General features: G+C 35.9%; 1 protein-coding gene across 2 annotated transcripts in view; it reads right to left on the bottom strand.

Moving 5' to 3' along the window:
- Window positions 1–1,247: 1,247 nt before the first annotated feature.
- Window positions 1,248–27,849, bottom strand: part of LOC122806371 (NACHT, LRR and PYD domains-containing protein 14-like) — a 549,548-nt gene continuing 522,946 nt past the window's right edge. For both annotated transcript variants that reach the window (XM_044076722.1, XM_044076721.1), the window contains exon 15: window positions 1,248–3,199. In XM_044076722.1, coding sequence (XP_043932657.1) covers window positions 3,037–3,199 — 163 coding nt within the window. In that variant the 3' untranslated portion in view covers window positions 1,248–3,036. The remainder of the gene's footprint in view (window positions 3,200–27,849) is intronic.

The following is a 27,849-nucleotide window of genomic DNA, read 5'->3' as shown; positions in this document are numbered from 1 at the left end:
TAACTGGTAATTGTTAGTGGGATGGGGGTTTGCATGGAGAACCATCAGTATGTTACTATCAAAAATCAAGTAGGATGAGTGGTCCTTTCAATAGGTGTTAAGAGGGCATGGCAGATAACCATTATGTGACTGCATTTGATAGATGAGTACAGCACATAGCACATTCTTAAATTTAATTGAATATTAGGAAGTCTGTGTGTAGACTGCTTGACATCTCAGTGGGGCAATTGCTACTCTAACTAGAAGCTATTGGTCTTAAAAGTCTTTCGGCTTTTCCCAGTCAGGGGTCATCACAGTGGAACTCCGGTCTGCTTGTGATTGGCAGTGAATTTTTATGGCACCGAGTTGCCAGTCTGATACCCAACCTTCAAAGAAGGCATGCCCATTGACGCTCACACCTACCTGCATGTCTTTAACGTCAATCGACCATGGGGAGGACATGCAGACTCCACACAGAAGGCGCTCCAGCCGAGAATCGAATGAGAGAACCTCTTGCTGTGAGGCAACAACGCTAACCGCTGTTCAGAAGCTATTGGTATGGAAGCATAAATGTTCCTCATCAAGTTTGTCACTGTGTAGATTGCCTGAACAAATAAAATTCCATTTAAGTCAATATTGTAACTGAGCTCAAGAAAAAACATTTTTATCATCAAGATTCTGTGTGCGCCTTTTATGATATAGCTTTTAACAGCTAGGGTCCAGTACACTGATGCACTGAATATAAAGAGACATTACTTATATATGTAAAAATCTTTGTACCTAACTGCATATTGCATGTCATAAATCATTTGGAATTATACCACATTTCATAGATGTAAATATTTCCATTTGCACTAATTGTGTAATGTTCCTGTACACTCCCTTTGAAAACTGCTTAGCATAGTATCAACATTCTGTTTTATAAGTGAGGGGTGGGGTTAAGCTGTTAATGTTGCATCCTTCATAGCAATGAGATAAATATGAATATAAAAAGTTGCAATTTAATACTATAAATCGATAGTGGATTAACATAAATACACCACAAACACATAAATACAACATGTGTTTGAAGAAGAATATGGTTCACCTTCTTTAAGCCTGATACATCAAAGTCCATTCATTAACAGACAGAAGACCAAACGAGCAACTTCTACTTTTTTTATTCAGGGTACATCAACATCCCAGATACAGGGGACAGTGATGTACAACCTTTTAATTAATAGATGCAACTCTAAAGATAAAAATAAAAACAAAAAAATGACTCAATATCACAATATACCATGTTTTATTCCAAGATGTTTTGCATATATTGGTATTCAGCTGTTTGTTTTTATTGCGTGCTGTTACATTCTTAGTGGTGGTATAACTTAGTTGTTGTACTATCACAAATCTGATACTCGACAAACATTAGAGTTTGTACACAATGTTTCCAGCTTAATCTTCCAATCAAACCTATATATGATTCATTGCATGACTGCAAAACAAAGTAATAAGATACCCTCTGAAAACCATCAAATTATAATTCTGAATTACACAAGCAGATACAGTAAATACAGTTATCAAATTACACTGTTTGTCCTGCGATGCATTTAGTAATTATTGTTTGTGAAATGCATACAAATTTTTAAGTGCAGTATGTTCCCTAAGATCTCAAATATACTGTTATTACAGGACTGACACTTCCCAAGTATTGAGTTGCATTCTGAACATTCTTGCATTTCTCCCACAATTACAGATTTTAAACACGCTGGAGTCTGTTTTACTAAAATAATAGTCTGGATGTATATATACTTCATAGCTGCTCATTCAGCATGTAATTCACTTCAGAAATTAGTCTGCATTTGTATGAATGCATCTAATGCCAGTCAGATATGGAGAGGGTATTTCAAGGTACTTTCTGTTTTGTCATCTGTCCTGTATAGGTACTATTCCCTAAAGGCAACAGACTTTCAATATATAAACAGAAACGTGCATTATACACATATATATTTATATTTTGAAAAGAAATTGCCTCCTACATCCTCTACCTCAACAATACATTTAAGTAATAATTTGCTCCCATGCTAAACACTTGAATACATCCTTACTATTCCCATACGTACTGTTACTATAGGGTAAGGCAGAGTTTCTTTTTTTTTTTTGTTTTTTGTTTTTTGCTACTATTACTAGAATGTCTGTGGAAGTCATGTCCAACTTCTGAATGATTAACTGAAATCAACATGGCACAGCATTGGAAATTAACTATTCCTTCCATTACATAAACATCTCACCTTGTTTATGCTAATCTACATATTATTAAAGTGTATCTAATTTGCAACATTTCACACACCAAACAGAAGCAAAAATTTGTTATCTAACATGATCTGTTACTTTTTCTAACTTGGTTTCTCAGATGAATGTCCTATATTGATGTACAATCGTATATAAAAATATGCCATGCTCTACATTTCCTTTAGTGCATAACAATAACAACTGTCAGACTTTATATAACAATACATGTAGGATGAAACACCTAAACAAAATTACCTATGTATGTAAGATTTTATCTTTGCTATACCTGCATTTTTCTACATTTTATCATATTCTTGTGCTTTTTATTGTCTTTCCTGTATTGAACTTGTAAAAGTTCCATTTAGGTTAGTGTTTGACCCTAGCTGGCAAAAGAACAATGAAACAAATTATTGCAGTCAACCATTTTTGTTATTGCTTATTATTGCATTTATGACTTTTAGCTCTTTTAGTTAAATATATAAACAAGACAAACATAGCAAATCAAAATTACTTAAGATAAGCTGCTTTTTCTAATGAGGGCAGGCTATAATGCATACAGTGATTTTGATCCATTCCTGATTTAACTTAGAAAAACTTATTTAGCGGGAGGTAAACATTTCATCAGAAATTTCATAATTTTAAGGTACACAAAGGTTTATTGCAGCATCATTCCTTTCAGTATCGAAGTAATGCTTTATTCATTATGATAATAAAAGTATTTTATTGTAAACATACAAAAAAGTCAAAGAAAAGCAGCAACACATGTTTAGTTGGATATAGTGTAATTTAGAAAGTTTCCAAATGCTGCTGCATGGACATAATAGCATTACCACAAAACCATCCCCGTGTAGGCAGGCGGATCTCTGCATGTGGTCTGGTCTTCATATATTCTGTAACTAACTTGTAGACTTCTGATTCATGAACATCATGAAATGAATTGTGTTCCAGACTGTCAGAAAAATCAAGCAAGACATAAAATTAATACATTTTATCACAGTGACTACATGCATCCCCAAATCTTAGTACTTAAGCCTTTTAGAAAACCTTAATGTTTGTTGTGCTTTTTCCTTCCTCCAAGATTGATCAACAGCTTAACTTTAACTTTACCAATGTTAAAAAAGAAACTGAAAGACAAGGGCTAACAACTCTTACTTTTAGTAAATTAAGTTAATGGCTAGTAAGTACACTGCCTGGATGCCAGAAAAGGGGAAACTAAGACAGCCTGAAAGAAAATCATCTAGAAAAGGTCAAGAGAAAACACCGACTGAGAAGAATGCTGCAACTGCTCAGCAAAAAGTAGTTAAAGTTCTAGCTTTGGTGCAAGACATGGCTTCAAGGAAATTTAGAGAAAAAATAAGTCATATATGCTCAGATCTAATTAAAATAAATAAAACCCTGAAAGAATATGTTAACTTAAATAACAAAGGGCTGGAAAAATGGAAGCTGTAAACAGACATTCAAATGTGCTGCTAAAACTACAAAAATCAGAGGTCAAAATGAAGAAAAGGCTGGTTGAGTACAAGACTGCTCAAGAATAGAGGTTTAAAAAATGGTATAATTACAACGGAGACTTTCTGCTTTACCAGAGAAACTAGAAAGAAGAAACTGTATTTTTACAAAGGCACAAAAAAAGCAACTGGACTGGTGATCCACAGCAGGATCTGTTAATTGAAAGGGCACATCATGTACTCACTCCAAACCTAGCCATGAGAGAAAAGCAAATAATTGTATTAGTAAAAAATGCAATTATATCAACAGAAAGAGTAGATCCTGACAAAACTGTGAGAAAAGGGCAAAGTATTAAAGGGTGGAGACAGCGGTATGTTTGTGAAAAATTACTATTCATTGTACAGCAGGTAGACAAAATATTCCAGTACTCTTGAAATATCAAGAGGCAGGTTTGAGATTTAAATTGCTGTATCCAGCTGTCTTCAGAATATTTTTCTTCCTGACGGATCAAAGTCCTTTTTTGATGAAGAACAGCCTAAGGAGGAAATAGAAATATTTGTCCAAGAAAATGTGAGCCATTAAGCAGAAGGTTATTCTGCTTCTCATTCTTCAGGTAATAAAGTACACTGACAGACCTTGCCAGTGAAGCCTTTTTCAATGTTCCAAAGGAAAATGCTTGAGAGAAAAGCACAGGGGATGACTACTACAATTCGGGAGTACCTTGGAATTGTTCTGGAGTAAGGAGATGGAGATGAACAGGGAGACCAGTAACATGGAAATTAGTTATTTCAAAGCATCAACTGCATTTGTGAAATATGCATGTAGAAGAAAAAGTGGAAGAATGGATTTTTGTTGACAAAAATAAGACTTTTGTTGAAAAAATAAGAGTGTGTTTAGATAATATACACAAGTTTAAAAAGATTACTGTTAAGCAACTTTTTTTTTTTTTTTTGATGACTCCAGTGCACAAAACATTTTGCACTACATGTAAGGCAACAAAAAGTAGAAAAGATTGTTGCCAAACTTAGAGAGCCTGCAAAAAGAAAAATAGCCAGAGATTCTTACAGGCATTGCAGATATTTCAGAAATTTTATACAAATTTGTAGAAATCAGAGAAATGGGGAAATAAAGAAAAAACACAAATGGAAATATTTATGGAAGAATTAAATATGCCAAGGTAAGAGGTAGATGAGGTTGAGCTATTGGTGGTTAAGATGGGAGGATATGAGATAAAAACGGTGACATATAACCAGTCTGCAGGAAAGTCTCCAGGAGTAGATGGCATTCCAGTAGAAGTTTGAAAGCTAAGAGAGAAGAAAGCAATAAAGATCCTGAAGGTTTTAACAGTATTTTAAAAGGGAAGGATGCACTGACATCTTGAAAAAAAGTTGTGATAGCTGTCATACCTAAAGATGGCAAATACTCATGAGATCCAGCTTCATATATGCCCATTTCAATTTTAAGCCATGATTATAAATTGCTTGTCCTTAATGGCTAAAAGGATGGCAAAGGTGTTACCAAATTGACAGATATGGATCAATTTTTTTTTAGTGCAGGCAAACATTTGACAGCATTAATAGAATAATGATGGTCTAGAGGGAAGCAGAATGTAAGAAGATACCACTTTTCTAGGTGAGTCTTTATGCAGAGAAAGCATCTGACAGAGTATGCTGAGATTATATTTTTAGGGCAATGGAAGTATTGCATTTGACAGATTAAGCTGAGATTATATTTATAGGGCAATAGAAGTATTTGGATTTCCTAATAAAATAATAAGGTTTATTAGGATGAAATTTGAATTAGAATATATGAGGGATCTGAGGCAAAAATCAAAGTAGGAGGTTGCCTCTGACAAGTTCTGTCAAAACAGAGAACCAGGCAAGGGTGTCCTCTTTCCCCTTTGTTACTTGCTTTATGTTTAGAACCATTGCTAAAGAAAATGAGACTCAGAAGTTCAAGGATATATCTGCAATGGTAATAAAGAAAAGTTGGCTTGGTTTGCAGACAATATTATTTTGTACCTGATGAAACAGGAATGGACATCTCAGTGTGATGTGGAACATTCTGAGAAATTTCTAAATTTTTGGGGGGCGATATAAAATTAATGGAGGTAAAACAAAGGCTACAGTAAACTATGTACCCACAAATGATTTGGTTCAGCAATAACCTTATTTATGGGGATATGATAAAATGAAGTACTTAGGAGCATGGGTTAAAACAATGTTGTTATGGCAGCTAAGGATATGTAAAAAGAGACTAAACAAACAAAAATACCTTTCTATAGTACATGTAGGGTATAGCAGGGATTGCGGTGATGTGTAAAAGTTAATTATGTGCATCTGGTTTTTACCTACCATTTGCATTTTATCTGATCTAAGAAGATTTTACTAACAGCGTCTCTTCTGGATCTTAACTTTCCCCACAAAGAAACTCTGCCCAAACCAAACAAAGAGCTCACTGACCAACAGCAACATTGGGGCTAAACATTTCCTACCTTTAAATGTATTTTAATCACCTAGTATGTGCTGACCTTGCCTGTTACCCGTAAGTAACTATTTTGCACATTACTGGGAATTTTAGTGTTTTCAGGGACTACTCACTACCTCTAGTCATCTAACTCTGTTTTACTCACTGTACATTTAATGAAACTGCCTCACAGTGCAATTATCTGGCATCTGCCATAACTGATTTGTAGTGCATTTAGCTATTTAGTTTCTTGCAACTTTCTGGCTTACTTTTCAGCCATCCACCTAGCTTTTAAGACATCCTTTTGAAAGTCAAAGGCATTCCATCAGTGCATTATTTGATATCTAAACAGAGCCTCCTGCTGCCAGTCTACCATGGTTTAGCTACAGTTCTCTAAGTAAATTCTGTAAATATTTTTGCTAAACTGCAGCTGTGGCTTGGGTCCAGTGCTATCTACACTTTATTTGGGCAATCCTGATAAGTGGGAGTCTATAGACAGAGTATTACGATCACCTTCACCTCCCATGAGCTTTTGCAGCATATAATTATCTTAGTAGCGTTCCGTGCCATCTTTCAGTCTCCCTTTCTATAGTATGTGTTGGGTAGGGTAGGTATCACTGTGATGTAAAAAAGTTAATTACGTGCACCTGGCTTTTACCTACCATTTGCATTTTATTTGCTCTAAGAAGGTATTTGTTTGTGTTGGTTCAGATTATATACATATGCATTCTCATTCTATCTAAATCCAAAACTATCCTGTTGTACATATTTGCCTAACTACATAGAAAACTGTTTCTAATCATTTCCAGTTCTGCAGAAACTGTTTGCTTGCATGTACTTGCCATATATAAATAGTTTGCCATGTGATTCTAGATAGCCTCTGTTATTCTAGCTGCTTTGATTTGTACTGTATTTGACTGCATGTTTTTACCTCTTTTGATTGAAAATAGCCACTGTTTTTTTAGCTGCTAGCTTTATTTTGAACTTTATTCTGACTCTGTTCTAAAGGTAGCATCATTCCACACCACAGGATACATTTGTAACTACAAGCTACAGAAGTATCACCTAGGTTGTACTCCTTTTCCTCTATACTACCTAACCACCTCCCGTCGTTTTTCCGACTATATCCCCTCTGTGCTCTCATTCACATTGGACCATCTGTGGCCTATCTTGCACACCTGGATAACATATTAATCGGCCCTTCTACTTTTATCTCTTACCACTACCACCTACCATCTGTATTGAATATATTCTCTCCCGTTCCCTTCTCTCTCCTCATGGTACACCATTTTGGAATACTGCAATAAGTATCTCTCCTATTTTGTACTTAACTTTTTACTGTCCTTTTCTCCTAGATTTTACTGACAACATTTCTTCTGCATCTCATCCTTCCCCACAAAGAAACTCTGCCCAAACCAAATACAGGAACTCACTGACCAATAGCAACATCGGTGCTAAACATTTCCTACATTTAAATGTATGTTTAATCACCTAGTATGGCTGACCTTACCTGTTATGTATAAGTAACTATTCTGCACATCACCAAGACTTTTAGTGTTTTCAGGGACTAACCCCCTGTAGTCTGACTCTGTTTTACCTACTGTACATTTAATGAAACAGTCTCACAGTGTAATTATCTGGCATCTGCCATAACTGCCTTGTACAGCATTTAGCTATTTAGATCTCTGCAACTTTCCTGGCTTACTTTTTAGCCATCCCCCTATCATTTAAGACATCCTTTGAGAGTCAAAGGCATCCCACTTGGTACATTTTTTAATACCTAAATATAGCCTCCTGCTGCCAGTCTGCCATATTTTGGTTTAGTTACAGTTCTCTAAGTAAATTCTGTAACTACTTACTGATTGTTTTTGCTGTGGCTTGGGTCCATCCCACTCCATTCTCCCTTTCTACACTCTGGCTTACTCTGCTCCCTTACCCTAACCCCATCTCCACCCACCCCCTGAATACTCTACATTTATTCTATAACCTCCCCTCAGGTTCCAACCTCTTACTCCAATTATCCAATACCTATACAATCCTGCACCTGATCACAACTCCCTCCCCTATCATGCTGTCCGTTCCCTACCACATACTCCTCCCACTTCCTTCAGCTGTAAAGCACAAATCAACATCCCTCTTTGCATGTCTGCTCAACACTGCTTTTCATCACTTACTACTTTTTTCCTCTCCTCCTCTTACCCATTACTCCTCCTTATACCTTCTTATCTTTCTTACAAAATTCCCCTACAATCAAGAACTGCACTTTTCTCATTCTCAATAAAACACCCACATAAATAACAGCATGCTACTGTATTTCCTCTTTACTCCCATTCTATTCTTCCTCTCTGGATTATCATCTTATCACACTGATCTACATTACCCTCCGTTATCACCCACTCTTTCCCAAGAAACATCCTCCTACAAATTAACCCTCCACTTCCCCCTCTCCCCCTCTCTACAATACCTCCTATATTCAATTTCTCAATTTAAAACATTTCACACTTTCCCTCTCTTCCCCTAAATATAAGTTCAAACCCACTACCTACTACTTTTATTTTTCTAAACCTAATTTACTTCCTATAACACTCCTACCTGATGGAGACATCCATCCCAATCCTGGTGCATCCCCTTCCACCAACTCTACTACCTCCACCTCATCTTCTGGGCACCAACTCCCCATCTCTGTAACTAAACACCTCTCGATGTATTGCATAAGCCTACAAAGTCTGCCAAACAAAATAACAGAACTACACACTTGGGGTGCCCTCCACTCTTCCCACACCTGAACTCTCTCAGAAAACTGGCTCAAACCTCATATCACAAACTCAGAAATACTACCCACTGGCTATAACATTTTCTGGTATGACAGACTTTCCAAAAAAAAGGGAGATTTTGCTATCATGTACTCATAACAACTAAGCCACTCCTCTCACTCCCCCCTCCCTACCCCTTCCTGATTTTTCCTCTGCAGAACTTATCTTTTTCAACTGTCACCTTAGCTCACTCAAAAAATTTGCCATAGCATCTATTTATATACCTCCTGGTAACAGTATTCCACTTCTTGAATATATTTTATCCTGGACCTCCCAACATCTATCATATGAGACAATCATACTAGGCAACATCATTATTGATTGGAAAACTCCCCTAGCCTTAATATTAACCTTTTTGGTTTCAGTCAACTTATTTCTACTCCCATCCGCATAATTAAAAACTCCAGCTCCATTATTGATTGGATCTTAACTTCCAATCCTAATCACTACCATAATCCCACCACTTTAACAGACTCTTTAAACGATCACCTCAATCTCAATACAAAGACTACCTTCATAAACCCGCAAAAGCCACCTTTTTAGATACTGACGATACCTGTCCAACTTCAATCCAGAAACTTTCAACCACCAACTCTCCCTTGTTAATTGGACTCACTTATGTAACCTTCCTCTAAATTATGCTATTCTTGCATTTAACAACTTTCTTTAATATACTAAAAGCTCTAGCACCAATCAGGAAAATAAGAATCAAATCTAACCCTTCACCCTGGCTCTCTAAAGACACCCTTTCCACTATGAAACTTAAGATCCAGTTCCTGGAAACAATGGACAAAGTCAAAATCTTCTTCTTGCCTTTTTAAATTCAAAGAACTAAGAAAACTTACAAAAAAAAAACTCATTATCCTTGATAAGAAAAAAATTATATCAAGAAGCTCAATTTACCCACACCTCAAACTTTAAAAAAAATTTGGTACACCATAAACAATATTGTCCATCCAGATAAACCTTCTAGACCCAACCCTTTCCCTAGTAGAAAGTCCTCTTGAAACATCCACTCTTCTAAACAATTACTTCATCGAATCTATCTGCAAACTAACTCTCCCCAACAATAACTAATCAAAACCCCTCACCTCCTCCACCACCTACCTCCACACAGCCTTCTCCCTGAAACCTTTCTCCACTACCTATATAAAATCCCTTTAGCAGAAACCTATTCTCCTTCCTTCGACAACCTACCCCCCAATTTCTCAAACTTGCAGCCACTTCTCTAGCATATCCCATCTCAATCCTTATCAACCATTCTAGCAAAGAATCTACAGTCCCTGAAATTTGTAAATCCTTTTATATTAGCACAAAGGAGGTAACTCCAATGTCCCTTCCAACTTCTGCCCTATAGCCATCCTCTCCCCTGTTTAAAATTCTAGCAAAATGTATTCATAGAAAACTTCTTGAACATCTACTTCAGGAAAACCTCCTTACCCCCTCTCATCATGGATTTAAGCCCCATCACAGCAGAACTACAACCCTTCTATCCTTCATCCAGACTATAGCAGAGGCAAGAGATAATAATAAACTAGTGTCATGTCTATTCCTTGACCTCTCCAAAGTATTCGACACAGTCTCCCACACCAAGCTCCTTACTAAACTAACTGAACTTAACTAGAGAACCAGAGAGTAGTGGTTGTATTGTAACAACAGACTACAGTCTGTTAGATGGCAGTCCTTCTGCTTGCCTTTCTTACCTATCCAAACCGGTGTCCCCAAAGGATCCACTCTAGGTCCGCTTCTCAAATATTTTTACTAACAATCTATGCTCAGCCTGCTGCACCTCATCAATGATCCAGTATGCTGATAATTCTACTCTAATTAACCCTGTCTGACAACCTTACTGAAATTCACTCCCTCATACAGACTTCTTTTAACACCATTGAACACTGGTTAATCAACCAGCTCATTCTAAACCCAAAGAAAAAACAAGCTTTTCTTCTCCTTCAGAAATCTATATCTAGCCCTAAATCTTCAGTCTCTCTTCCCTAGACAATGCCATCATTCATGTAGACTCTCAGACTAAACTTCTAGGAATGACAATCAGTGATGACGATTTGACCTCCATATCCAACAATACAAAAAAAAAAAAAAAACTTGGCTTACTGTATAGAAATAATTCGTATCCATCACCTCTAGGAGACTACCTCCTCCCCTGCCTACTCTATGCTTCCCCACTTACAAGCAAATATTTTAAACAAACTTGGACAAACTTATTATAGCCAGATAACTAGATTTTCTTGTAACTCCCCTTACAAATTCTATTACTGCATTGCCATTAAACAATTGCAGTGGCTTGAATTCCCTCAACTACTCAAATTCTCCCAGCTATAGATGACACTCTCTTCTTTACAAACCCGAAGACTGCCCCTCTCTATCCACCCTCCTATCCCTATACAAACCTTCTCGGTCTCTTCATAGTGCTAACCAAATGCTACTTGACACCTACAGGCCTAATAAAATAATAGATACTCTATAAATGCTCCTTATCTCAAACTTGGAACAAACTCCAAACTAATCTACATTCTATTCAATCTTTGATTCATTTCAAAAGTGAATTGAAACAATACCATGCTAACTCTCCCTCCTGCTCTTGTCAACACTACCTAATACATACTCCCTCACACTTCAGTTTATAACAATTTCTCCTTTCATCCTGGTACATAATCTTTATAATAACTAGTACTGTATTACCTTAGCTCTGCCTCTGAGTAACGCTATACTTGAATCTCTTATTTCTTCTCCTCCTTGGCTACTAAGCATCCCACCCCTCTTCTCTCTTCTTATAACTGTTTCTCTCACTCGCTTGATTCTCCTATGCATTCCTACTCACCCCCATCTAACTCTTCAATATCTCTTCTTCCTCTCTAGCAACTTGGTTTAATCATTAAGATGTATTGGGGGCTTACTTTTTGTTTTTGTTATTGCAAAGCCACATTTTTCTACTGTTCTTTTTAATGACTTTGATCATTTAACATCCATTATGACATGAATGTATGTAGCGATGCATTCATATTACATAAATGTACCTGTTCTTGTTATTGCCATTGTTATATTTTGTGTGTGGAGCTTTTTCCTCAGGTCTTCAATGAAAATGGGACACCAGTCCAGTTGGACTAATCTGGTTAAGAAAAGGCAAATAAATAAATAAACAAACAAACAATACATAACATGAGAGAGTGGAAGCTCTTGCCTATTGTTAGCAAGATAAGATCAGTAAAAATGTTTTAGGCCCTTTGCTTTTATACATAGGTCAGCCATAATATTTCAACTAGAGGAGAAATTGTGGATAGTATTAGAGTTGAAGGATTTTATCTGGGATGAGAAGAGGGCAAGAGTCAAACTGAATAAGTTGATCCTTCAAGTAGAACAGGGTGGTTTAGGATTACCTGATTGGAAGGAATATTTTAGAGCTACACAGTTAGGACTCTTTCACATAATACAGCCAGAGAGCTGATGAAGCAGCGGTCAAAATCAAGAAATAAGGAGAGAGAGAGAGAGATTAAGGATGCAGATCTTTAAGGAGAAGAACAGTTGTAAAGAATATTTATATTCATAAGTAGCAGAATGTATACTAAGAACTAAGCCAATATGGAAATGGCAAGGGAGATTCTGCTGCTAGGGATGACTGCAATTAAGGTACACAGAATAGGCAAGAAGGGATTGAAATTTACCAGGGGAATCTGGGAATGGAACCAGGACAGTGGGTACAAATACTTAGAGAGGAAATGTAATGGGAAGAAGTCAGGAGGACATTTGGACTGTAGGTTAAAGACTGGCTTCCCTATCAGGTACTGATAGGATTCTCCTATCCCCTTCTTTTTGTCTATACTCTGACAAGTGAAAGGCTTGCACCAGTTGAGTTTTTAGTTGAATCTAGAACAAAAACTGCTGTTTAAAAAGGAATAATTAGTAGGGCATAAAAATATTGCCCGATATTTATAGGAATCACAGCAGGTCAGAAATGGTTGGGGAGAGATTAGATAAGCAATTCACAAAGAAACAATGAGAGGACAAATGTATGGCTTACAAATATGCAACAAACTCTAGAATATTTAGGATTTGTGCTTGGAAGTGTTTGCATAGGTACTGTTATATCCTGATCAGACTCCAACATTTGCCATACACCTGAGAAAAAAAAACCTTTGGAGGTGCATTGGAGAGGATTGGGTTTAAAGAATTGGCAGACTTGAAAGGTTTTCTACAGAGTACTCTGTCAGTAATACTAGGCAATCAAATTATTGTATCTAAGGGAATGATTCTTTTTTTTTTTTTTAAATATTTTTATTCATTTCCAAAAACAAGAAAACATGAATGCAGGTTATTTATGACAATGAAGTATTTACAAATTATTTAAAAAGGTAGGCTAAAACCTCTAAGCAGATATCAAACATTAAAACCAAAATAAAGTATTTACAAGGGTGTCTATTGTTGACATATAATTGACTTTCTATACAATTGTTTCCTGGTTATAATCTGCTGCAGTCATTATTCTCCAGTATTTCAGTTACTTTTTGCCATGCTACATATAATGATGTAGTTCTTTCAGTTCTTCCTTTAATAGTGTTCATTTCCAATTGCGATACTGCTGTCACCATATTCATGAATTGCTTAAAAGTTGAGAAGCTTTGGATTTCCAGTTTGATGTAATGTTCTTCCTTGCAATAGCTAGGAGAGTCCATAAGATTACATATTTTGTTCTTGGCACACAGTCGGGTACAGGTGCATTAAACAAAATAATAGATTTGGAAATCTGGAATTTATCATTGAATACCATTTGCAGAAAATAATTTATTTTATCCCAATATGGTTTAATCAAATGGCATTCGTAGAACATATGTTGCCAGTCTGCTTTTATTGATAAATCACATCTCCAGCAGCCAATATTTTTCTTAAACATAAGTTCCATTTTATGAGGGGTTACATAAGATCTGTGTATGAATTGCCGTCTCCAATGTAATGAAAGTGATGTCTGCTTTGGAGAGAGAAGAATTAGTTTTTTATCTCTGTCATTTGGCACATGTCCATTAACTGATCTATAATAATTCCATATTTTGTCATTATTATGCATTTTTATTTTTTTTGTTTGTTTTATAAATAGATGATAAGTATCCCTTTCCAGTAATGGGTTGATTCGTTAGTAATATTATATGTTCTATAAGGTTAGGAACATTTTGTCTTATTGATGGTTGCATTGTTTCTTGTTTGCTTAATATATACTGTCTTAATTCCTGTATATGTAACCACAAACTATCTTCCATATTTAATTTCTGTTTAATCTGGTCTATTGTCAGAGGTTTTCCAGAGTTTAGCAATTGATGCCAATATATTAATCCCTTTTCTTTAAGCATGTTGACTACTTCCATATTAAATGTTATTATACTACCTTGTGTGTACGCTACTGGATATAAAAGAAATGACCATGCTTTAATATCAGGATTGCTATTAATAAGATTTTGGAACATATTTAATATATAAGTAATGTATTTGGAACTTATATTTTTATTCTTGTGTATCATCATATATTCCTTCATCAGCCATAGAAAACTGTTTGGTATGAAATCTGTATACTTATTTGCTACTACAAATCCTGATTTTAACCAGATTCTCTCATGAACTAGCTTCCATTTTGATGTACATTTTGTATTTAGCCATAATGATATTGTTTTAATAATGGATGAATGCAAATATATTTCTATGTCTGGTAAACCTATGCCACCTATATCCCAATCATCTAGATGATACTTCATAGCTATCCTTGGATTTTTTGGATACCATAGGAATCTTACCATTAAATCATTTAATTGATTTAGGTGTGATTTAGCTGGTGGCAAAGAACAAGCTTGTATGACAAAGAATTTTTGGAAATATGATCATTTTAATTATATAAAGCCTTTCTTCCATTGAAAAGAAGAATGTATTCCATCTTTGTATTAGATTTTTAATATTATTTAAGGTCTCTTTATAATTTGTTTCAATTGTAGTATCTAGGTTGTTAGTTATTATAATTCCCAAGTATTTAATTGTATTATCGGTAGAGATATATTTATAGTATTTTTTATTTAGATTTTTTTATTAGTATTTATAAGCAATACATTTGTTTTGTTCTCATTAAATTTAAGACTTGAAAAGTTTTGAAAGTTTTGAATCGAGTCCCATAATGCTTTTAAACTGCTATTATTATTTTTTAAGGTAATTAAAATATCATCAGCAAAAAGTTGAATTTTAAGCTCTAGGCTGTTGTCTAGTTGTATTCCTTCAATATTTTTATCCATACGTATATTATTTGCTAAGGGTTCAATGACTAGCGCAAACAATAACGGAGAAAGAGAGCAGCCTTGTTTTGTGCCCTTAGTTATTTTAATAGATTTAGACAGACAAGATCCCAGTTTTATATAAGCCAATGATTTTTCATATAATGATTTTATTAACAAAGTGAAGTTGTTTGAGAAGCCATATTCTTCTAAAACTAACCACATATAATCCCAGTTCACTGAATGAAATGCACCATTTATGTCTAAGCTAATAACATTAATTTTGTTTGTTTTTTGTGACATTTATGTAATCAATTAAGGAAAGAATTATTTTAATGTTGTCATAAGTGTTCCTATCTTTTATAAAACCTGTTTGTTCCTCCTCTATCAAAAGTGGTAGTAATTGTTTTATTCGAGCAGCATGTATTGCCATAAAAAATTTATAATCTATATTAAGAAGTTTAATGGGTCTGTATGATGAACATTCACTGGGATCTTTATTTTGTTTCAGAATTGGTGATATTAATGTGTACTTCCAAGAAGGAGGAATGTCTTTACCATTTTTAACTGATGTAAAGACATTCAATAACAACAGCAAAGCCTCATTTGATAGTAATTTAAACATTTCTGGGGTGATATTATCTATACCTGGAGCTTTGTTTAATTTTAGCTTATTTACTTCAGCTTTAAGTTCTGTCATTGTTATTTGTTTATCTATTAGTTGTATCTGCTCCTCTAATAACCTAACTTTAACATTGTTTTTGAGAAAAGCTTTCAATGCTGAATGTGTTTCTGTTTTCTCATTTTGATTATTAAGTTTATGAAAAAATAGCCTAAAAGCTTCTAGTATTCCTTCTAAATCAGATACTTTCTTTTTGGTTTCTATATTATGTATTTCCTTGATTTGATTTGTTTTAATAATATTTTTAGTCCTATTTGCTATTCTTCGTTGGTTTTTAGGGTTCATTGAATAGTAACATAGTTTAATTTTTTCTGAGTTGATCATTGTTTTGTGGTGTAGCGTCTCTGAGTATTTTTTATTAGTATCTTCTAGTTCTTTTATTAAGTTGGCATTTCCATTTTGAATATCAAGCTTTAAATTATCTACTTTTGACTGTAATTCCATTAATTCCTTATTCCACTGTTTTTGTTTATTTTTATACCATCCCACCGCTCTTCCATATAGGTATGCTTTCAATGCATCCCATATATATATTTCAGATACATCTTTTGTAAGATTGATATCTAGGAATGTTTGTGTCTCTTTAATATAAGATTCCTTAAAATCTTTGAGATTTGTTATATAAGATGGTATTCTTGTTACTGATATCCTTTTCTTGAAACATAAGTCTATCTCAAACGTTATGGTGTTATGGTCCAAAAATGGACATGAAATTGTCTTGACTTTATTTAATTTAGAGGTTAAATCCTTTGTTATGTACACTCTATCTATTCTAGAGTATGTATTATGTCTATGGGAAAAATGTGTAAAGAATAGTGAATCTGGGATAGCATACTCATTTATGTCAACTATATTAAAAGTTTCAACAAACTCAGATAACAACTTTGTTAAAGGTGATCTATTACGTGTAGTTTTAGTATTTGTGTCAGTTTCTTTTATAATGCAATTGAAATCTCCAGCTATGATTAAATTGCCTTTGGTATATTGTACAATGTCTTCTAAGTGTTGTTTGGCCACTCTAACACCTAGTCCTGGTATCCAATAAATATTCACTAATGTATATATCATTTCATTGATAGATATTGTCACTAGACAAAACATTCCTGAGTTGTCATGGAACGTGTTTATGATTTTAGGCATTAAAGTAGTGTTTTTCCACAAAATTGCTACTCCCCTTCACTTCTGATTATAGGTGGAACTTACTAGTATTGTATAATTTTTATTGTTTATTTTATTTATGTCTTCCTGTGTAAGGTGTGTTTCCTGTAAAAATACTAGTTGCGCTTCACATAGGTTTAAATATCTATAAAGACTTCCCCTTTTGCAGCTATTATTTAAAACATTTACATTAAGAGATATACATTTTGCAATTGGATTTATATTAGCTTTGCTTTTATCCATATTCATATACTTGTAACAATGTGTAGATGTGTGTACATGAAGAGAATGACTTGTTCTTTCTTCTTCCAACAGTATTACAATAGATTATAGACACCCAATAAAAGTAAATTACAAGATCATAACTGAGAACAATATAAGATAAACAACCACCAAACCCCTTCATGAGAACAACCACCAAACCCCTTCATGAGAAAAAACATCTCATCCTTGAATGATCTAATCATTCAAGCGATCTCTCTAAGTCTGCATTTCAGCATCCTCCCCCGGCCCTGCCATATGGTAGTTTTATAATGAAAAGTATCTTATATATCTTTTAAATATACATGTATCTGTCTTTACAGATTACTTAAATACAATCTTTATCTATTTTTAATATTTTATAAAACACTAAGGCAACACAACTATACATAGCTTTAATACTTAACTATTTGGTTTTGTTTAAATTGTAAAGGAAAATCTTTTATTTTAATATATCTTTTGTGTAGCAATAACGGTTATGCATCTTAAAAATAATATGCTTGCTGTCTACCTCCCTTATAGTGTGAGTGGCATTCATAGGTATCAAATTTATTGTAATGGTCTACATATATATATATATATATATATATATATATATATATATATATATATATATATATATATATATACATATAGATACATACACATACACACACACACACATATATATATATATATATATATATACACACATATATACATATACACATATATGCATACATACATAAAAAAAAAATGTTAAGCATTATATGCATCAGTTAACCATGCCACAAGTTGATTAAATCAGAAAGTATCTGTAACAATGAATATAATGTTACATTTGTATTGTCATTTATCAGTAATCTTATAGTTATCTTTTAATTCAAAAAGTTATATTTTAGTGGTATGAATGCTACTAATTTGTTTTTGGCATTGGTATTATATAGTTTAAGACTATATTTCTTAGCAATTCCTATATATTTATTAGTGCCACTGGCATATTTCATCGCTAGTGTGCCACATATGTCATATGTCAAATAGCAACCCATACTCCTTATGATATTACAGGATTTATCTGCAGCATTATAACTGTAAGGTTGGAAAATATGAGAAGCAAAGTAGGCTTTAAATATGCTATAACACAATTGTTTGGTACTTATTACTGTCAACTCTTCTACATACACAGGAAAAGATAACCTTATATGACCATCAACCATTTTCTTTCATTTTTCTATTCATCCTTCTATTCTCCATTTTTAATAAATATTTGTTTCTATTGTGGCTTCTTTGAATTTAGTGAGGGTACTCCATATCATATTATAGATAATATACAACGTTCAAACAGAGAACATGCCCAATATAGAGACATATTCTCAACTCAAGTGGTCCACACCATATATTTATAACACTGCAGTCAGAAATATACTAATGAATATGCAATAACTAGCAGCTTTGCAGCATGTGTGTGTCTCTAACAAGTACATACCTATAGGACATTAAAAAGAATAGATAGCACACTTTTGTTTCATAATTAACAAATGCACACAGCCTGGTATTTACTTTCATAGACAGAAATTAGACCTGTTACTTATATGCATATTAGGTACCAACAGCAATATATTAGTAAATGTCTATGCTATTCAAATCATATTTAAATGCTGATTGATATGAGCTGTAGCTGACAATGGCTTTAGCGTTTGTGATGTTATATAATATATATTCAGTATTATAAGTAAAAGTATGTTGCATGTCTATTTGCAATCTAAGGTTCAAGGCTGATCAATTTAGACATACAAGACAATCTCTTTAGCCTTGGTTATATAATGGGAGTTACTGTGTCTCTACACAACCATTCATTTTCAGTGAGGGTGTTCAATAATAATATAACTTGCCTTTAATAAAAGCATACTTATAAATCAGCAGTTTTTTCATATATATATATATATATATATATATATATATATATATATATATATACATATACATATATATATATATATATATATAACAAAATCATAAGCAAGTCTGAGATTTTTTCTTGCTCATTACTGCTTAATGATTGTGCTACTTGAACAATTTAATATTTGCAGAGTATCTTGATAATTAAGCAGCAACTCCTTTTTACCCTTAAAATGCCTAATAACACATAGCTACATTCATGAACCTTAATTGACTTACTATCCTTAAGGCTGAGTACACTAGCTGCAGTGTGTTTACAAATATGTTATATAGTTCCAGTCAAGGACTTAAATATATTAATTTTTTATAAAATTAAGTTAAATTATAGTAATTTATGTGGGTGATCTTATCAGAAAAGATTATAGTAAAGTCTGTATGTGTTAACTATTCATACAGTTTCTTCCAAGTGATATACTTCTTTTTAAGCTTTGTGTGCTGTTTATGTGTACAATTCAAAATGAATAACAAATATTACAATATAATAAAACGTCATGTATGTGTTGATACCTTCTAAATTCATTAGGTACTTCAGTATACTTTTAATATTTGTTGAAACTGTAAAAGCACTTTGCCGTCTCATAAATAGTGTGCTGGTTACTTTAAGTAGCTTAGGAGCTGACACCACACCCATACTGTCTTGTTTTAGTGCTGACATCACTCATGACTGTTTACTTTCATTTTGTGCTGTTAGAAGGTTTAACACACTGTAATGGATTCTAACGGAAGAACCTTCATTCAGGGGTGGTAAAATAAGAGTTCCCAGCTCGTGACCATGGCGGGAAGACAAAAACAAAGTAAGTGAAGTTTTTAGGGCTTTTTTTAAACTGAACACCAGCTCATTAAACTTCTATTAGTTTTCTTAACATTAAGGGCAGATATACAAGCCAAACAGTTGCTTGTTAGTCAAAAAGGCACTTTTAGCATCAAAGAATAGATAATTACTTTTCAAGGCACTTTTTGACAGTTATTACTATCAGTTTTATATATTATTATGTGTATTAAATACATCAGTTTAGATATTTCATGCAGCTTAGTGTAAATAATATAAAAAGGAATCATGCTCATTTAAACACACCACATTAATATGTCAGTGTAAATACATCATATTCTATACTAGCAGTAAAAGGCAGGTAATTTATAAATGAACTATCTAAACATCATTTAGAGTTAGAAAAATCATGACTAAGTATTTACACTGTAATAGAGAAAGATATGTTACCTTGCTTTCTTTATGGTTGTTTCCTTTAGTTATAAAATGCCCTGCTTATTTTGTATTTATATTGTTTCAAAGACTGACACGTGTAAAGCATGAATGCTTTCAAAGAACTTTTTTGCCTTACAGAGCAAATAGAAGACAATAATGTTTGTGTTTTTCATATGTCTTTTATCGTTTCTTCTTCTTCTTCTTCTTGTCAGCAGTGCTCCATTCACTTTTTCTAAGTGACACTTAACCCCAACTTGGGAGAAATCCATTTCTTCCACATTATCCAAGGTTTTATTAGCTGAAAGATAAGAAACGGTTCCTTGCAGAGTGTCAAAAGTTTTAGGACCTTCAGTAAAAAATATTTTTATTCTTGCAGGGAACAGCAAGTGGACTTTAAGTTGTCTTTTTTTCAATTCCTTTATCAGAGGGAGACATTCTTTTCTTGCAGCTATAACTCCAGCAGAATAATCATTATCAAATCTGATTATGTTGTCTTTGTATTTAACTGGAGAAGTTGACCATGCTGTTTTTAAAATAAGTTCCTTGTCCTGTGATGAAAAAAACTTTACTATTATTGATCTCGGGTGATTTTTTGATTTGATGGTTGATGAAGCAGCTCTTAAGGATCTGTGGGCTCTTTCAATTCCATAAGAAAGAGCTTCAGGCAATTTTAAAACTTCTGGTAACGAGGTAGTAAGAAAAGTCACCATGTTATCTCCCTCTGTTATCTCTGGTAGCCCATAGATGTGAAGGTTATTTCGTCTGGACCTGTTCTCTAGATCCTCTATTTTATTTTGTAATGAAGCATTTTGTTGTGATAAAAAATGTAGCTGAAGATCTTGTTCTGAGAGTCTGTCCTCAGTATCATTTAAGGATCTCTCTATGTCAGTTATTTGAGACTTCTGTTGTGTCATTATTTCTTGTAGTTGCTGTATTTGTTTTGTATATCTCTCCTCAAAAGTGTCCAGTTTGGTATTCATTTTGTCAAATTTCACTGACAACTCTTGTATAGCATTTAATAAAGACTGTATCTCCTTTTTCATCATCTGGTCCTGTGTGGTATGCTTAGAAAAGCTAATTTTCAGTAGATTCAGATACCTTCCTTCTTGTTTTTGACAGGAAAAATAATGTTTAAAGCCAAATTTTTTGCACTGTAGACTTCTAGTGATATTAGTAGAAGTAATTCAACAAAATAGGTTTGTCTACAATATCTAGTTTTAAAAAATTCCTGTCAGAAATATCTTTTGAGTGCAGAGCTGAGAAAAGATGCTGCCAACCAGTCTACATCCTAGCCATGCCCCGGGAATGATTCTTTTGAGCTAGGATACAGGATCGGAATTGCCTAGATATCGTAAGGCCTTGCTAAGCTTAATTCTGGTGGCTTCCAAGAAAGCAATTGCTAAAAAAATAGAAGTCAATCTAAACCAAGCATACGTGAAGTAGTGAATACTGTAAAAGAGCTAGAAGAACAGGAAGCGAGATATTTAGAAAAGGGTAGAATAAAATTACATAGAAAGAACGGAAATTGTGAGAACAATGCATGCAGAAAAATGCTTTGAAGGAGGAATGAGATTTAAGAAAAGGCAGGAATTGAACAGTTTATCCCCCGGATTCACGAATCCTCAGTGTAAGACTAAATAAGTCTTACTCAGAGGCTGCAGTTGAACGGTATGACGTCAGCATGCCATGAATATTCATGAGGGCACGCTGATTCAACTGCAAGTCTAACACGGACCGTGCAGGAAAAGCAGGGGGCATGTCAGACTGCTGAGCAGTCTAAAGGTCCACGCCCCTGCAAGTGTCCGAAATGCCAAATATCAAACGACAAGAGCGAGTCTGCTCAAATGTCCATGTACCCAACACCACACTCCCTGACATTGTAAACCCCCAACACAGTTATAAAAAGTAAAACATTTAATTTTTTTTTCTAATTCCTGATATAGCTGCCCGTATTTGCGCATGTGTGCGTGGGTGTGCCCATTGCTTAGCTGCAGTTAACAATCCCGACATGGAAGAGCATAAGAAGGAATGTTTATGCAAATTACGCTAAATAGCAATAGCGTAATGGTAGAGCAACCATCAGTTACTGGCTGGCATGCATAAGTAAATCTGGCACATGAGTAGCTCGATGATTTGTTCCCCAGAAATGTGAGTGTCCTACAGGAAATGCAGGGTTCTATACAAACTGAACTGAAAATGACATGTGAACACATCCAGATATGTAGATAAAGAAATATAAATAAAATCGATAAATATGTAGCAGTAACATCTGCATCTTGGACAGTTAGTATGTCAGATATAGGTCAGGTATATAATGAACTAGCCAAACCCATTACACAACCTAATGCATGTTGGCAAGTGTAATAATACATGTAGGGGATATACACCTGCAGTCACTAGGAATGTAGTGTAGACTAAAAGTACTTATAAGATGTTAATTGAGGTTTCTTTCTACACCCTACTGTATGTGCATAAACCATGCAATTCCACACCTCAATGGGTATGTGTAATCTCAAAACATTTGTTGGGACATTTGTCATATTGTTCTATAAATATCTGCATTCACTTTGATGCATGTGCCCTGTTCAAACACCACAATCATGGTGGCCTGTTGCTACCAATCATCCCTGCATGCTGTTGGAATGTCCACTGTCGTTCAATATATGCATGTGTTATGCTTGCTGTTCAACTGTTGGAACCTTGGTGTGTTGGGTTAATGGGAATATTACTGCATGCTTTTACAACTAATTTGGAATGCTGTTGTTTATGTTGTAATTAAACACACCTAATCACAGAACATATGGAAAGGCCTGTCCCAGCGGACCCACCTGTCCCTCCTCAGCTGGCGAGTGCACCTGGCACCAGCAGGTCTGGTGCCCAGCCTGGGTTCCCCTCCTCTGTTGGTCCTGTGCCACATTCAGGTGGAAGCGCTGCAGGGGATGGGGCTCACCCCCCCCCGTGCAAGCATGGGCAGAAAAGGGCCACCTGTCACCCTTCGAAGGGTCCGGGTTGTGGTGTGTAGGAAGATCCAGCGTTCAGTCGCTGATCCCCTATGCCAGCTCGAGGCGAGAGTGGTGCATCTCATGGGTGAGCCTGCCCGTCCTACGCAGCCCCCAGCACAGCCACCCTTGGGGCTGTGAAGGTGCAGTGGTGACTGCCCATGGGTGGGGATCTCAGTTCCACTGTTACCATCTGTGGGCTCATGGGCTTGCGATTTCCAAACATCCATCCCTGTCAATTGTATTCACCCACCCCATGTGTCATACACCACCCCTGTATGTGTCTTGTCTTGTTTACCTCCCCAACCTACCTCCCCAAATATACCTACTTCCTCTACCTCACTTTCCACTCTCACCTGAAGAAAAAAAAAAGGGCAATCTGTACCCACGAAAAAATTACGCCCCATACATAGCTGCCCATTTCGCACACATGTCTGCTGGACATGTAAACTGATAATTATAATTGGCAGTACAACATACTTTGTTGTCCTCACCCCTCTCCCAGGGGTGGAAGGTTTCAAATTTCACTCCAAATTTATTGCATATGCACAGCTGTTGTTGGTAAAGAAATGGGCAGCTTTGGACCTTCCCTACAACCGTCCTGCACATCCTGAGCTTGTTTTCCTACTGTCTTTCCCTCTTTGTGCCCCCTTTTTCACCACTTTCCTATCTCCCCATTTTCTTTTCTTTCAAAGAAATTAACGCGGGGGTTAGCGGGAGTAAGCACATTTAAGCAGTAGTTAGCAGGTTTGAGCGAGTGTGCGCATGTGTGTGCGTAGCTAAGCATCGCTAAGCGTCACGCAAACCCTCTTACAACTGCTTAAAAGTGCCTTAGTCACTCTATGTCAGGGCCCTTGTTCTGCTCAGCAGCAAATTAAAACACCTCCGTCAGTCTCGAACCCCAGACCTTGGACACACTAGACTGCATGAAGTACCATTAAGCCACAGCAGATATACAATAACTTGCTGCTGAAATAAATATGTCATGCATTACAATGAGGGAATGTAAAGGGAAAATAGGAATGCCATAACACAAATCTTGTTCTGCGGGTCTTTACCAGCAGTTGTTGTGGAATTGCATGACATGACTGTGAAAAGAGAACCAGCCATTCTAGCAGGGAATGTTACAGTAGCACCTTACAAACCCCACACAGTACCAGACCAGGATAAACACTGGCATAGTTGAATAGGGCAGAGGCCAGACTTCCCAACTGTGACTACTTTACAGGGATGCCCCTGATTCGTAAACAAATGTTAGCTGTGCCCCTCTGAACCACTCTGTAAAGTACTAACATTAGGCAGAAAAGTGGGGAATCACACTTAATGAATAATGTCAATAAGTTAGAGTAGACACTGCTTGCATGTCAGAAAAGGTGTAGTAATACATATGCTCTGATTCCTTCGAAGTCTCAACTGAAATATGTCTGTAATATATTACAGGTGTATCTCACTTATATGTACCTTTCCCTGAGGCTGTTCAAATATATACCTGAGAGTATCAGAGGCCTGGCAGAGGCAGAAACACACAGGCATATCAGCATTTCTGCTGTTACACACTCTGCAAATAGCTTTGGAAGGAGTTCCACAACCATGACCTTATGTAGGAGTACAACAGAGAAATATCAAAGGATGTAGCCATTTACTGCTAGCAACCAACTGTGACAATGCCATTGTTCCAGTGCTGAAAAGACTGGTGTGGTGCACAGACAAAGAATAATAGGCTAACCTCTGGCTACCATCTGGATATGTCCACAGGTGGGAGCTACGCAGACAGACTACTTGCCTTGATAGACTAACAGGTACACAGCAACCCTGTATGTTCAGCAAGATAAACATCACACAATAATAAATAATGTTCTCTGCAGTTCTGCACCCCCTACCCAAAAGTACCATATACCTGTGTATTCAGGCAAAACCAAGGGTGTAGGTAGGCATACTCAGTACTGTAATATGTCCAGTTGTCTTGAGCAGCCTGTGCTAATGTCAACATAAACAAACCATAAACTGTTCAGAAGTGAGTAACTTAATAATTACAGTATAGCAGTTCACAAAGAGTGCATGTGCCAGAGGAATACATTGCAATAACTACTTTTGTATGGCAGTTAATTGTCTAATTCAAAAAGAAAGTACATACTCCCATGTATCCTGTGTTAGCATTTGGAGGGGTGAGTAAAAGTCTACACTGAGTAGTGTGTACTGGAAGCAGCAACATTTAGGTTTGAGTACAACATGCATATCACTGGCTACAACCCTAGCTTCAGATATGAGACATATACCAACCTTCTGACTGACACAATGGTCTCCAGAGCAAACAAGCATGGGCCACACCTTGGAAAGATGAAAGGGCTATGCCTACCTAACCTAGCATTTTATAGCAGTGGGCTGCAATCACAGTGAGTACTGCAATTACCACACAACAGGCTGCATGCAATTACTAAATGGTGGGCACCAATTGGTGCAGAGGTTGTCACATGCACATGTGCAGATACCTAGAAAAGCAGGTTGTACCTGCTGTCCACACATGCAATAATATCATTGCAGGAACAGAGAGATAGAGAGCGAGAGTGAGAGAGAGAGAGAGAGAGAGACAGAGACACAGACAAAAGAGACAGAAACAGAAACAGACAGAGAAAACCCAATAAAAAAAAAAACAGTAACAACAGACGGAGCAGAGAAATACAAAGGTAAGGTATGTAACACATATGTATTTGCCGGCAAGTAATAGATGTTCTTGAAGAGTACTCTACATACTGTGAATTATCCATATGTGGCAGCAGTATGTATCTATATGTATCTGCACATGTGCATAGGGCAAGGGACATACTGCAACTGTTAGTGAAGGGTGGACATATATATGTTGTTGAAGGTTGTTATGTGCATATATCTATGTAGATTGTAGTGTGTGTGGCATAGAAAACAGCATGCAGTGCTGGTATATGTCATGTGGTGGTTAAACGCTGTGGGACTGATTTGTCAGATCTGCTGTGTTACAGCCAGTGAGGCCTGCTAAAGCTACATGGGCTGAGGACACCATGATGCATTCTGCACAATACTGTGCAATATTATTACATAACTGTATATCTCACAACTGTCCCATAATTGATATCCCCACCATGAAAGGTGGACTGTACATGTGCCTATATGTACATCTATATGTACAGCAATGGATGTTTAGATGTATGTGCATATATATGTATATGTGTGTGTGTATATATATATATATATATATATATATACACACACATATATATATATATATATATATATATACATATATATATATATATATATATATATATATATATATATATATATATATGGTAACCAAGGCATGGACTGAAGACCAATGTCAATACTGCAGTACCATCCTTCCTTTCCAAAACACTGTACCCATTAACTACCACATTGGTGGAAATCTACCTAACGCTGAAGGTGTGATAAGGGAACATGGGACACAGGTGGACAGTAGCCTCCCCTTTGATAATCACAGTGCTACACTAGTCTTGTAATCTGTCTATGTGGTAGTGTTATCACAAAAGGTGTGTCATCTAGGGAAATATAGGTCAGTGTTCCCCTCTACTCATCACAATGCCCCATGTGGTATGTACCTCACATGACAACTACAGCAAGGGGAAAGGCCACAGACACACCTCACAGAGTAATACTGGCCTTAAACAGATGCCCTATGCAGACTGACTCACAAAACCACAGCTAGACTGTGTTGCATAGCGCCCACACAGAGGTGACCTCTGCCGGACATACAGAGGTATGTCACACCCATAGCTGTTGGACAACCACCATGTCAACATATCACAATCCCTCCAGGCTACACGCTCTAGGGCCCTAAACCTCGTCAGCTCACTAAACAGCACATGCTGGAGGGATAGGTTCCTATCTCAGAGATATGCCATACTCTGGAATAAACCACATATCAATAGCAAACAAGGCTCCTCATTAGCAGTTGTCATAAATACCCCTGATGATTGTTTGGGAGATAGGTAATACACCCCGGGAATCACCTCTGTGGTTCTGGTTGACAGGGGCAAGTGAAATCAAATTACATGCGTGTCAAAGGCCAGGGTAGCATATGGCTAGGCTACTCTAGGCCCTAGGGCCAATAGCGTACTATCTACCTATGACACGATGCACACACACACACATGTACTCAGTGCAATACCTGCTATGTGAGGTTGAATGAGTGTGACAGTGAATGTGTGCAAGGTCTGTAAAAGTGTGACAGCTTAGTGTGAATTTGTTTATGACATGGTAGTTTGTGTCCTAGCTGTGAGGCCAGCAAAAGATGTGTATGTTATTGCTAGGCAGATATAGTAGTATGGCATACGTTGTGACGTAGTTCCTTGTTGACGAA

This window comes from Protopterus annectens, chromosome 7.part0, assembly GCF_019279795.1.
Source record: "Protopterus annectens isolate FY-2018-M chromosome 7.part0, PAN1.0, whole genome shotgun sequence".
NCBI classification, from domain to species: Eukaryota; Metazoa; Chordata; order Ceratodontiformes; family Protopteridae; genus Protopterus; species Protopterus annectens.
The sequence above is the reverse complement of the archived record's forward strand: the minus strand, read 5'-3'. Positions and strand labels throughout refer to the sequence as shown.